The sequence below is a fragment of the Rhinatrema bivittatum genome, chromosome 1, assembly GCF_901001135.1.
Source record: "Rhinatrema bivittatum chromosome 1, aRhiBiv1.1, whole genome shotgun sequence".
NCBI classification, from domain to species: domain Eukaryota; kingdom Metazoa; phylum Chordata; class Amphibia; order Gymnophiona; family Rhinatrematidae; genus Rhinatrema; species Rhinatrema bivittatum.
The window spans coordinates 517,599,861-517,613,386 of NC_042615.1; the positions used below are offsets into that span (position 1 = coordinate 517,599,861).

The 13,526-nt window shown below is 41.6% G+C and overlaps 1 protein-coding gene across 2 annotated transcripts in view; it reads right to left on the reverse strand.

Annotated features, from left to right (window-relative positions):
* Positions 1 to 13,526, reverse strand: part of GDA (guanine deaminase) — a 55,334-nt gene that overhangs the window by 11,193 nt on the left and 30,615 nt on the right. The window contains exons 10-12 of one of the 2 annotated variants that reach the window (XM_029612430.1): positions 11,972 to 12,039; positions 7,589 to 7,678; positions 3,987 to 4,136 (exon numbers count right to left, since the gene is read on the reverse strand). In XM_029612430.1, the coding sequence (XP_029468290.1) occupies positions 3,987 to 4,136; positions 7,589 to 7,678; positions 11,972 to 12,039 (308 nt within the window). The remainder of the gene's footprint in view (positions 1 to 3,986; positions 4,137 to 7,588; positions 7,679 to 11,971; positions 12,040 to 13,526) is intronic. The other variant, XM_029612439.1, reaches the window with a different exon arrangement.

The window sequence follows — 13,526 nt, forward strand, 5'->3', positions numbered from 1 at the left end:
GGGGCTAGGGGAGAGCTAGTGTTGATGTAAATATGGGAATTTATATGCTTATCTCCCTAAAGTGGTAGAGAACCAAAAATGAAGATAACAGGGCACACTAGAGGGCCCAGCTAGTTCTTATTTGCCTTCATCTACTAAATCAGTGTAGCCCCCTACTGCAGTGTTTAGCACCAAATTGGTTCAGGGGACACACTTGGTCCCAGGGCTAAGTCCCAGTTCAAAAGAACTAGTCCTTTCATGCTGGGGTGTGGATGGGGGAGGATAACCTCCAGAGCCCAAGGTGTAGCAGAGGAAGAATAAAGTCTCTTTCTCTTGCATACTCTCTTCCTCATGGATGTACTCACTTTGATGACTTCTCCTCTCAACACAGTCCCAATTCCCAGTATCCAAGGACTCATAGGACATTCAAGTAAGCTGTTCCAAAATAAACTTTACTGTAACAAAATCTTGAAAAGTAATCACAGGAATCTTCTCATCTAATCTTCCAAATCCAGGTGTGAACAACAATCTCAGTCCAGGTCCTCTATGTAAGCGCCCATCAGAATGGCAAGGCACTAGGATACCCTTCTAGGTGGTGGAAGCCAGGATCCTAATGGGGCTATTGGGTCTCCTGTCTCTCCTCTGATGATTCCAAGGACTTCTCAGGTAGAAAGTCCTAAAAAAACACCCATACTTTCCTCCTCAACTCCCTTCCAGGCAGGAATGGTGGGCAAAATTTCCTCCCAACAGAACAGGAACAAAATATCTTCTCCAAAATACAATTCACTCCTCTGACAGCAAGACACTGCTGTCCCTCCTTGTAGTGCAGACAGGGAAACACAGCTCTTTCTCTGGTCCTCTTCCAAGCAAGTGGAAAAAATATTCCCAGAGGCAGAACCAGGATCGACATGAAAAATAAGGACTCTAAACACTCTCTCTCTCTCCTAAGACAACCCCTTCCAGACAGTTGGGTACTAAAATAGGAATACGCCTCTTCCCCTTTCCCAGGTATCAGGCTGTGGGGCCTAATGTTAGAGACTGGGAATCACTGAAAGCAGCACACTCCTCCTTCCACAAATCTTAACTGAAAACCCCCATGCTGATTTCCTGTTCTGCCTGCTTTTATCCAGGCTGGCTGACCAATCCAAACAGATTCACTGGAGACACTTGTCAGAGATGGTCTACCCTGCCTCCTTCCTAAATCCTAACCCATGATCTGAGGTAGGGACAAACAATAGTGGAGATCTAGGGGATATCTCTGCACTAGTAACACTGGACCTGAAAGGATGAGAGGAAGACATATTATATCTCACCACCAATTTGTGGGCAAGTAATCAAATACAAGACATGTGCAACTCAGCTGACTGGATATAACTCTCCTCCATCTCCTCTATTATTCCTTCATTATTAACACGCTCACTGCATGCAAAGTAATTAGACATTTACATCCATGTTTTCCTCTTTTTCAAAAAGTGGTGCCTTGGTGTGTTTGCTCATATGGGAAGACAAACTGTGGGAAAACAGCTCACAGGGACGGTAGCTTTCAGTGCGGTGTGCGGGCACACATTGGTGTACATACGTCAGCGCACATCCAGGGACGCGACAATTTTATAACTTGCATGCACATATGCACATGTTGGAAAATAGCTAGAGTGAGAGCATATGGTGTGCCTGCTTTTAAGTGGGAGCAGGCCTAGGTGCATAAATAATGTTTCTACCGTGTAAGTCAGGGTATTTTAAAATCTGTGCGTGACCATGCTAGACCAGTTTCACCAGTTCATCCACCAGTTCGCTTAGTGTGGAGCTAGGTCCTCCAAACCCCTCTGGTTTAATAGTTTGCATACCACCCAGGTACCCCAGACCCTTTAAACCCCTCTGAAACAACTGTTTTGTTGGGTTTTTTTTTTTTGTTTTGTTACAACTTACACCTCCTCCATAGCAGAAGTCAACTTACTTAGCAGTGAACCTGGGTGCACGCCGAGGCATGTATTTACGCACACATCTCTTGGCCATGCCTTGAAATGCCCATGCCCTGCCCAGACCATGCCCCTTTTTCAAATCGGGTGAGATGTGTCCCCAGTGGGAGATACACGCACATCTGGGAGGCTTTTAAAATTCAGTGGGCGCGAGTGTGCGCGAGCCCGAATTGTGCGCGCATATCCTGATTTTGGCACCCGCTGGGCTTTTCTAAGCTACGGCTTCTTTAGAATTAAAGATCAAAGAATAATTGTCATTCCTAAGTCTCCATGTAGATTTTGTTAGCAATACTTGAGGTATTTAATAATGTTCTGGTACATTTCTGCTAGAGTTATACATAGATTTTTTTCCCCATTGAATACTGTCATATGTGTAACCCCTTTTTTTGGAAGATTGTACCTCCTCAGGGCACACAACTAATTTATATCTTCTGGGGCTGCTCCAGCTAGTATATTGGATCCCATGCTGACTCTCTATCCCTGGGGGAATTCTTTTTATTGGGGGGGGGGAGGAGGGGCTCTCACTTGTAGCCCAGATGATGTAAAAAGGTCGCCATTGCTTGAGTACTATAGTGGTGCTTCTATGAGGTAAGAAGATGTAATAAGACAGGACCAGGTTAAATTAAAGGTTTACTAATTGATAATAATAAATTAAAGTCCATTATCCAGAAGTCTGAATTTTACATTTGATTGATGGTACATTGGGGTTTTTACCTATGTAGGTAAGTGTCCTTAATTCAGACCTCTGGGTAGATCCCATTGTGATTTTAACTGCATAAGCTCTCCCAGTAGCTGTATGGGAATCCTAGTGGAAATATCCCCCCGATTTACTGCAAAAAATGCTATTTAGATATCTTTTTCTCTTTGGCCACCCAGCCTGTCCTGGTCCCTTGGGAGGAAATCCAGATGGGGCCTCCTGATTCTTATTCTTCCTTCCTGTAATTTAGTTGGTGGACAAGCTCAAGATGGCGCCGACACAGAGGGAGCAAGGACGCGGGCTCCTGAAGCCAGTCCGGGTTCTGGTTTCTGAGGCAGCGGTCCCTAAGGCCCATCCGCTGAGTTCGGCTCCTGGTATTGGCACCTGTCTCCCGGAGTGCTGCTGGAGGATTCCCGGAACTCCGGGGACGAAAGGGAGTGCGAGTAAATTCGAGCGACTCGTTCTCGGGATCGCAGCATGCTCCTGGGACTGGCGAGATCCTGGGGTCGGCTCTGGAGTGATGACCAGAAAAAGCGGTGTCTCTGGATGTCCAAGAGGGCGACAGTGAGTCGATCTACCGGAGGAGTAGTGGGGGGTGGTGAGGCACGGTGAATCACTCGCCCAACTGCCTGCCTGCCTGCTAGCATGAACACTTGAAGGACGGCCTTTGCCATCCGGCCTGCACCATAAGACCATATGGTAGGAGCACCGGCCCCTGTCACATGGTAGGAGCACTGGCACGGGCTATCCAGTGCTCCTACCATGTGACAGGGGCCGGCCAATGGCACGGATACCCTGTCACATGGTAAGGGTAAAGGCCATCGGCGCTATTTTTATTAGTGGCAGCCGACAGCCCAGGAGCGGGAGATCGCTCCCGGGACCCCCACTGGACCACCAGGTACCTGTAAAAAGTTTTTGGGGAGGTCGGGAGGGTGGGGGAAGCTAAGGGATTAGTTTTAAAGGGTCGGGGTGGGTTTAGAGGTTATTTTTGTGTGTCGTTTTTCCCGCCCTCCCCCAAAACGATAAGAGAACACCCACGAACAATTTCGTGGGGTTTTCCTATCGGTTTCGGGGAGCCCCCGATTTCTGACGATTTTGAAAATATCGTACGAAATTTTCAATCGTCAAAAGTCTGATTCACATCCCTACTAATAAGCTTTAAGGAGCAGGGTCTTTTCTATTGTGTCTCTGTATAAAGCACTGCATATGCCTAATAGTGTATGTAATAAAACTTGGATACTTTATCTATTTCTGTCTGATGTGTGTATATTCTCGGTAGTTTACAGTAGCACTATACAAATGGCAATAATAATACATAAAATAAATAACCTTACCTTGACTTCCTCCCAGGGTTGCTAGCCTGAAGGCTTCCTTATAGGTTATGGCTGCATATTTTTCTTTTTGAATTAAGAGAGTCTGTGATGTGGGCATTGTTGGCTGATTAATGTGAGGACTGTGAAGGGAAGAACCATCAATCTTCTGTCCTGCAGTTAAAAAATATTTTCCCAGAATGATTTTCCTGAATAAAATTGCTGGACCATCACCAGAATTTGCAGCAAAACAAGTGTTTGAAAAAGGAAAAGCATAAGAGAAAGCGGAAGTCTATCAAATGCACACAGCTTTTCAGTGCAATTTTCTAGGTATATCCATTACATTATTTATAGCAGTAAAGAATATGTATTTCCAATGAACGGTAAATAAATCCTGGTATTTCACTATTCAGTGGAATCATCTTATAGTGAATGCCTGTTTTTCACGATGATAAACAAAGAAACATTTTACTATAGAGATTTACCATAGCAAAACAGAGCACTTTTCCCAGTAATCAATGTCAGTGGTGCACAGATGGAGTTTGGAAATGGGAGGAGGGGCAATAGATAGTTTCCACAAATGAAAGGGACCTTCCTGAGGCCTGATTATGGTAGCGGCAGCAGGTTGGAGACTGAGCTAGCTCATGCTCTGCTCAGAAGCTTCACAGTGATCCTCCCCTTAGTTTTCATATAGGCAGCAAAGCATGCATTGCTTTCCCATTGACTTTAATGGAAATGAATGAAACAAGTGAGCTGCTGATCTAGTACCAAATGAAAACCAAACTGAAAAACCAAACTTCACTTTTTTCCTTGCACACCCCTATTACATATACTTAAAACGTTCCCAGTTATGACCTTTGAATAGTATTTTGCCTTGGTATAAAAGGGGCAATTTGCAAAAGTCATGTGCACTAGTTCAATGTTTATTTACCTGGGTAAAAGGGCTTTTTGAAAACTGCCCAGCCTTTTCACGTTAAGTGGAGGCTTTCCCAGGGATGGGGATAGGGTGGGGAATGCAACAACAGACATTTATTTATTTATTTATTTATTTATTTATTTATTTATTTATTTATTTATTTAAATGACTTGTTGCCTATGTCCTCCAAAGTTTGGGGATGGGTACAGAGTATGCATACGTAAAACTACATAAAAAGGTTTCCAGGACATTAGAACAAAAAAATCTGGACACTGCTAGAATCTACCAACATAGCCATAGTTTTGTATTTTCAAAAACGCACACCGGGAGGATAACTTTCAAAACTGCTTGCGCGTGCCCATATATGCCCATATATTGCGCGTGCCCATATATGCATGTATATGGGTACACGCAAGTTGCATGTATATGGGTACACGCAAAGTTGCTATTAGGTAAAAAACAGGAAGGTACAAAAAATAATCCCTACGATGGATACAAGTAGTAAAAAATGGTAAGAGAGAAAATTCAATATAATAATTTTATTACAAATATTTATAAACACATTCTGCTACGGTAATTGGTCATTGCAAAAGGGTCAACCACTGAGTCCTATCAAGTTTGTACATCAGTGTTTGGTGATATTTTAGAAATTAATAAGAGAGATTTAAACATAAAATAGGAGTACATATGTGCACACAAATGCTCGCATATGTAAAAACCACGAGCCACACAAGTTCGTACTTATGCGGATAAATGCCGATTTATCCGGCTAAGTAGCGGCATGTAGCCGGATAAGTACAAAAAGCTCTACTTAGATGGACAAGTAGGGTTTTTCAGACATCTGGTTATGTAGGCCTGCTTTTACTTAGTCGGATAAATTGGAATATAGCCAGTTAAGTGCCACAACTTATCTGAATAAGTTCAAATTTGTCCGTCTAAGTAACAGGAAAGGCACTACTTAGCCAAATAGCTTGGAAATGTGTCGGATAAATTTGTGCAAATCATATACTGGCATATTTGTACTTCCAATTTTAAAAGAATACTCATGTAGATTTTAATCACATTAATTTAATGCTTTTACCCCCCCCCCCCCTGTAAGTTGGCTATTACATGTGAAAGTCAGGTTATTTTATGTTTCATATCTTTTTATTAAGATTTTACAGAAACAAACAGTTTACATTCAGAGACAGAAACCATCCCCCCCCCCCCTGCAACCCCCCTGCTGGTCATAAGAGGGAGCTAAGGTATAAGCTGTGCAGAAAAAGTCAAAATAGTAATTTCTCATCATGAAAGAGAATTCAAATAGAAGCTGCGAGTTGTCTGAGGCAGCGTTTGTAGATACGACTGCCAGACTAGGAGAAATGATTTGCACTTAATCGTGTGGTCAACTTTTTCAATATAAAATTCCATAGCCCATCGGTGGAGGAGGGCAGTTTTCAATTGAGTAAGGGTGGGTGCTTCTGGCAAAAGCCAGAGATGCAGAACGGCTTTTTTTTTTGGCTAAAAGCAGAGCTTTGCCTACCCATAAACGAAGATGTGGATTGGGAAACCTGACGCTCCTCAGGTCATCAAAAAGCAGAGCCCCTACTTCTAAAGGGAGAGAGACTTTTGTAATGCCCTGAATGTGTGGTTGAACAAGGCTTGGACAGGTCCAAAATAAATGCCCCAAAGTGCCTCGTCAGGATATTTTATTACATATGCACAGCAATGAAATAACCGGTTTTACCAATTAATCTACCAGTTTGCCCAGTCCATCTGCAGCTGGTGAAGACCCTTCTGGCTCTTGTTTGAAGTCCCCCCTTGCACTCAGATCCTCTACCCAACCATTTGTTCACTTTAATAATGTTTACCCTTACACCAGATATTCAGCAGATGTAAATGTATGGAAATAAAAGATGTATGTGCCTCACTTTGGCAGGTTTTAAAACAGCAACTTGTTTTCATGAATGTTGGCCCTGTCCTAGACTGCCCCTACACGGCCCCCTTTCTTACACGTTCAAAGTTGCTCACTGACCCCATTGTACGCATGTAAGTTGCAATTTTGAAACTAGCATGTATTTGAGTATGCGTGATCTTATGCGCACAAGTGCTAATTTTTATGCACACAACATTTGAAAATTTAGCCCATTTATTTATTTATTTAAAAATATTTGTATACCGTTTTTACAATGTTTAATCAAAACGGTTTACATAACTGAATAAAATAAGCGTAAACAAAGAGAAATTAAAAAACATAGAATTATAAAAAACATAAAATTACAAAAAATGACCAATAGAAAAATAAAAAAACTATCTAAAAACTAAAAGTTAATTAATAAAACAAACCAATATATAATAATGTCGTGCCATATCATTTGAAAACAAGGAGAAAATGAAATTATGTTATTTAATAAGTGATATATGGAATGTATATTTAAATAAGTATGTTTTTAAAGATTTTTTGAAGGGAAAAAGTACCTGCAAATACTTGTGCCTGCTTTTTATTTAGGTACTTTTTCCTTAGGCAGTTTCCATGGGTAAGTATATGTGTACTTTCTATTTGAGAATTGGTGCAAAGTCCTCAGAGAAAAGTCCCCATACGTTTGAAAATTGTCTCATAACAGAAGGGTGTACAGTTCTAGCTTATAATTTAAAGGGTTTGGTTTTTTTTATCTGTCATAATTTTCAGGAATTGCTTGCCCAAATATTACATTATTATTCATAGCTATACCTAGCTCGTGTTGAATGAAGAGGACCTTGGAGGTATCCATGGCTCTCCTGATGGTATCAAGCATGGAGGGAGAGTAACCACCAGCGACATCTAGATAAAAATCTTAACTGTGAGTTTTTGATGATACATTTTTGTCGCTGGTCAGATAAGCACTGGCACATCCAGTAGAATGACAAGACTTTATAAGCTAGTGAGCATATGCAATGAGAAATATTTTGTACATATTTTTGTAAATGTTCTGATCTTCACTCTTCACATCCTGGTTATGCAGTAAGAGCAGCACAGCCATACATCAGCATTAGCAAACCAGGCATACATCATGGTGCAAACATTAAACTATTAAAATTATATTGTTGTACATGCGCTTTCAAGACCATATAGGCTTCCCCTTCTTCAGATGTCTCAACAGTTCATTCATAACAGCATCTTTTGATAACCTGAGACTTTACTGGCTATATTGAAAAGAATATTCAAAAGAATATTGCCCAGAGGTGGCCAATCTTTCACACATCAAAAGTCACAAAACCAGAATTCACAGTAGCAGAGAGCCACCATACCTTTCAAGAGAGTGTGTGTGTGTTTGGGGGGGGGGGGGGGTAGGTTGCCGCCCTCTCCTCTGAGAGAAAAGGCCAACTCTCTCTCAGACAAAGATACACACATACTCCCTCCATCTCTCAGATATGCACATACAACCCCCCTTTCTCCCAAACACACAGAAACACACATTCGCCTCCCACTTTCACTCTTTCCCAGACACATACATAGACAATCTCTAGGAGACACACACACACACTCCTTCCAATTCTCTCTCTCAGACACACATATTCCCTTCCCTCTTTCCTCCCAGACACACACACATTCCCTCCCTCTCTGCCAAACACACATGTGCCTTCCATTTTTCTCTAGAGATATTCATGCACACAATCCTGCCATCTCTCTCGCTCTCTCCCAGATACAAAAACAAATACTCCCACCCTCTCTGTATCCCCCCCACAAACAATTCCTCTCTCTCTCTCCCAGACACACACATACTTCCTTCCATGCTGTCTCTCCCAGACACATACACACACTCCCTCCCCTCTCCCTCTCTCCCATAAACACACACATCCTCCCCTCTGTCTCTGTCATACACACTCCTCTCTTCCAAACACACATACTCCCTCCCTCTCTTTCTCCAATTCACACATACACTCCTTTCCTCTCCTTCTCTCCCTCACACACACTCCCTCTCTCTCCCAAACACACATTCCCTCCCTCTGTCTCTCTCTTTCATACACTCTTTCTTTCTTTCTCTCTCTCCCTCACACACACTCCATCCCTCTCTCTCTTTCTCTAACATACACATATACATTATTTCCCTCTCTTTCTCTCTCCACCACACACATTCCCTCCCTTACACTCTCTCCCCAGACACACACATACTCCTCTCTCTCTCTCAGACACACATACACTTTCTCTCTCCATCTCTCTCTTCTAGATACACACACAAATACTCCTCTTCCAGACACGCATACACTTTCTCCCTTTCGCTCTGTCAGACATGCACACACTCCCTCCGTCCTTCCCTCTCTCCCAAACACATACACACTCACTCCTATTTCTCTCTTATACATATACTCCTTCCCTCTCTCTCACCCAGACACACACACATTAGCCTTTTCCTCTCTCTCTCCCAGACACCCACACACACACCCTCTCTCTCTCTTTCTTTCCCAGCACAAATACCCCCCCACACACACTGTCTACATACAAACATTCTGCTATTGTGCTGCTACTCATGTACTAATTCAGTGAATGCCCCCAACTCAGCACTGCCATTTTAATTATGTAAAGCTTTTGATTGCTGTCAGCCCTTCCATAGCTTGTAGTAGTCCCCTCCATGTCGTATTCTCACTCTTTCTCTGCACTCACTCTCCAGGAGATTCACTGATTCCAGAGTGAACTCCTCTCAGAGCTCAGTCCAACCACTTCAAACAGAAGTCCCCAGAAAGCCATGAGTAAACTCAATTACAATTACAATATAATGTTACATCAGGTCCTATAACACCAATACACCTCTTATTAGGAAAATAGACAAGCCAAGCTTCTATAGATCCCTACACAGAAAATATACACTAGCAGAATACTTCACTTCGATCACATATGCAGAACAAAGAAAGACACTCACCAAATATAGAGACCATAAACAGAAATTTAGAAAAACTGAACTGAAAACTGCAATAAGCTAGTCTCTGTATTATGCAGTGCAACAACAGAAAAGGAGAAACATCATGATTCCTCATAAAACCACAAACAAAATCAAGAAATATAAAACATTCAAAACAGTAAAACCATACTATTAAAAACAATGAGGTTCATATTCAAAAGTCATTTAAACAGATAACTGAAAATGTATCCATCTAAATGGCTACCCAGCGTTATTCATCACTGTATGTGGCTAAATTCTAGCCGCATAATGTCATGTGGCTGGAATTTAGCCACATAAGTTAGGGGCATTCCGGGGGTGGGCAAGAGGCATTTCTGGATGGAGCAGAATTACTAGCATAATTTCTGGCCGTAGAGCTATCCTAAAGTTACCCAGTTAGCCGCTGAATATACCTTGCTATTTAGCCAGATATGTTTATCCGGCTATCTGGACCCCAATATTTCAAACAGTTGACAAATAGAGCATCCAATAATTAAAAACTCATATATATCTTTTTAAATTTCTCAAATAAAAGTTTTCAAAAGAGCAGATACATCAAATAACACCAATAATTAAAAGTAATAAGGATTAAAAAAATCCTTCACTCTCCATACACTGAGATTGTTGTGGATTAGTGTGTGTGTGGGGGGGGGGGGGACGACGACAGGCAGTGTTGCACCAATTTTCTCCTCTCTCTCTCTTGTTCTCTATCACACACACTCATACACATACACACAAACGCTCACAACAATACACTCTCTTGCTTGCTCACAAACACACACACTCTCTAACTCATGCTTACACACATGCTCACAGATAAATATACTCACTGACTCACACACTCACATGTTCACTGACACACATATGCTCGTTCACAGCCATACACTCTCACATGCTCACTGACATACTCTCACTGATGCACACTCTCATACTAACACATGCTCACTCACATACATGCTTACAGATAAATAAGCTCGCTCAAACCAATTTTCATTGACACTCTCACACACACATATATGCTTCCTCACACACATACACACACACACACACACACACACACACACACAGTGTCTCTCACAAACTTACTGACATAAATATAAAAAAAAGTTTTTACTTACACTGGTGGTTGTAGGGGAGGGATCCAGGCAAGGTCGCAGGAGAATGGATGGACTGCCAATTAATGCTTCTGATGATCTTTCTTGGCTGTGAAAGGGCAGGCTTCAAGGCCCACTTACTGTTTTTTGCTTTTTTTTTTTTTGCCACGGCCCAAGGTTGATGGGCCAACAGCAGAGGGGCCCTTGAGACAGTGGCAGGAGGTGCGTTAGCTGCCTCCCACCTAGTGAGGCACCACAGATATAAGGGGAGGCAGCCAACCTGTTTCCCACTGTCATAGTTAAACAAAGGCTCTACTAAGTTGAGCCTCCACCCCCCCCCCCCCAAACCCTATCAATTGTTACACAAATTCCAGGGGTCTGGGCCATCCGCCTCGCCTCCCCTGTTTCCCAATTCTACCAAACTTTAGAAGATCTAGCCCTCCTGTACCTCCCCTCACCCAGTCTTTACCCCTCTATCCTTGTGGTACTTTTTAAATTCAGGATCTTCTGCCCAGATCATGGTAGGCTGCTGCTGCAATCCCAGGCCAGTGCTTTTTTCATTGCTATGTCATCAATGCTGAAAGTATAAGCTACTAGTGCTGTTTGGATAGAGAGGCTTTGATTCAGGCCCCTAGGCCCATGAGATACTTTGTGTTTTAAGTCAGCATGGCACATTACCAGCTACATTTTTTTGAATACAGCCAGTTAAGTCTAAAGTTATCCAGCCTGTAATAGTTAGAAATCAGCTAAGTTATGCCTGTTTTTTATCTCACTAAAATTTAGCCAGGTAAGTGTCTCAATATTCAAAATATTGTATATATGCCTTTGAATATTGACCCCTGAAAGTAACATTATTCATTATTAACCATAATGAACTTGTTATTCAATTATATACTGCTTATTTAAGAAGCAAAATAATTAACTTCCAAGTGATATAGTAATAAATAATTATAATTTTAATTAGACCAAGTGGTTCATAAGATACATACACTACACTTTGTGGATCTAAATAGCAGCCATCTTGGCCATTAGATTCTTTCAACACAGAATTAAGCATTGTGTCTTTGAACAGTTATAAATAAGACAAACATTTAACATACTTACCCGTACCAAGCCCAATCTTAACTCTGTGCTCCAGAACCTTACGCACATCCAGATGGCCACTGCACAACCTGGAATGGAAAGAATCAAATAATTGGACCTGGTTTTAGAATAGTGTGGCACTTGTAAAAATATGTCTTATTTAAGGAAATGCTTTGACTTTCAACTCGTTTTCTAAAATGCTGACAATCAAATGTAAGAAAATACCAATCTCGCTTGCAGAACCACTTTTAGCTCTAAGGTCCATGTTCCTCCCTGCTTTCTTTAAAATTGGGAGGAGGAATAGCCTAGTGGACTATGAACCAGGAGACCAGGGTTCAAGTCCCACTATCACTCCTTGTGACGTTGGGCAAGTCACTTTACCCTACATTGCCTCAGGTACAAAAACTTAGATTGTAAGCCCTCTGGGGATAGAGAAATACCTACAGTACCTGAATGTAAACCAGTGTGATATCTCAATTGAGATGAATGTCAGTATATAACAATAATAAATAAATAAATAAATAAAAATTCCTTTACCTTGAAATTATATCTCCAGGATAATGTATTTATTTGTAAGCTAACATGATGCATACTAGTCAAAGCACTAAATAGTTAGCAATTGCTATCTCCCCTGATCAGGCTAATGATACTAGAAACATAGAAACATGACAGCTGAAAAAGACTGTATAGCCCATCTAGTCTGCCCATCTGCCCAATTAATTTAGCATTATAATTCCCAAGATCCCCTGTATTTATCCCATGCTTTCTTGAATTCAGATACTGTTTTTGTCTCCACTGGGAGGCTGTTCCATGTATCCACCACCCTTTCAGTAAAGAAATATTTCCTATTATTACTCCTGAGTTGACCCCCTTGTTCTAGAGCCTCCTTTCTATTGAAAGAGGCTCACCTGTGCATTGAAATCTTTGAGATATTTAAATGTCTCTATCATATCTCCCCTATTTTGCCTTTCCTCTAGGGTATACATGTTTAGAGCTTTAAGTCTATCCCTATATGCTTTAGAACGAAGACCACTGACCATTTTAGTAGCCACCCTATGGACAGACTCTATCCTGTTTATATCCTTTTGAAGATGTGGTCTCCAGAACTGTACACAGTATTCCAAGTGAGGTCTCACCAGGGACCTATTACAGGGGCAATATCACCTCCCTTTTTCTGCTGACCATTTCTCTATGAAGCCAAGCATCGTTCTTCCTTTTACCATTGCTTTATCCACCTGTTTGGCAGATCATCAGATACAAATTCCCCCAGATCCCGCTTTTCCTTTCTGCTTAGAAGAATTTCACCTTGAATATTGTAGCTTTTCCTTGTGTTTTTGCATCCTAAGTGCATTACTCTGCATTTTTTAGCATTAAATCTTAACTCTAGACCTTAGACGATTCCTCGAGCTTCGCTATATCCCTCTTCTTGTTTTCCATACCTTCCTGGCTGTCCCCCCTGTTACAAATTTTGGTACCATCAACAAAAAGACAAACCTTCCCCGACAATCCTTCTGTTATGTCGCTCACAAAATTGTCAAAAAGAATCAGTCCAAGGACAGATCCCTAAGGTACAAGG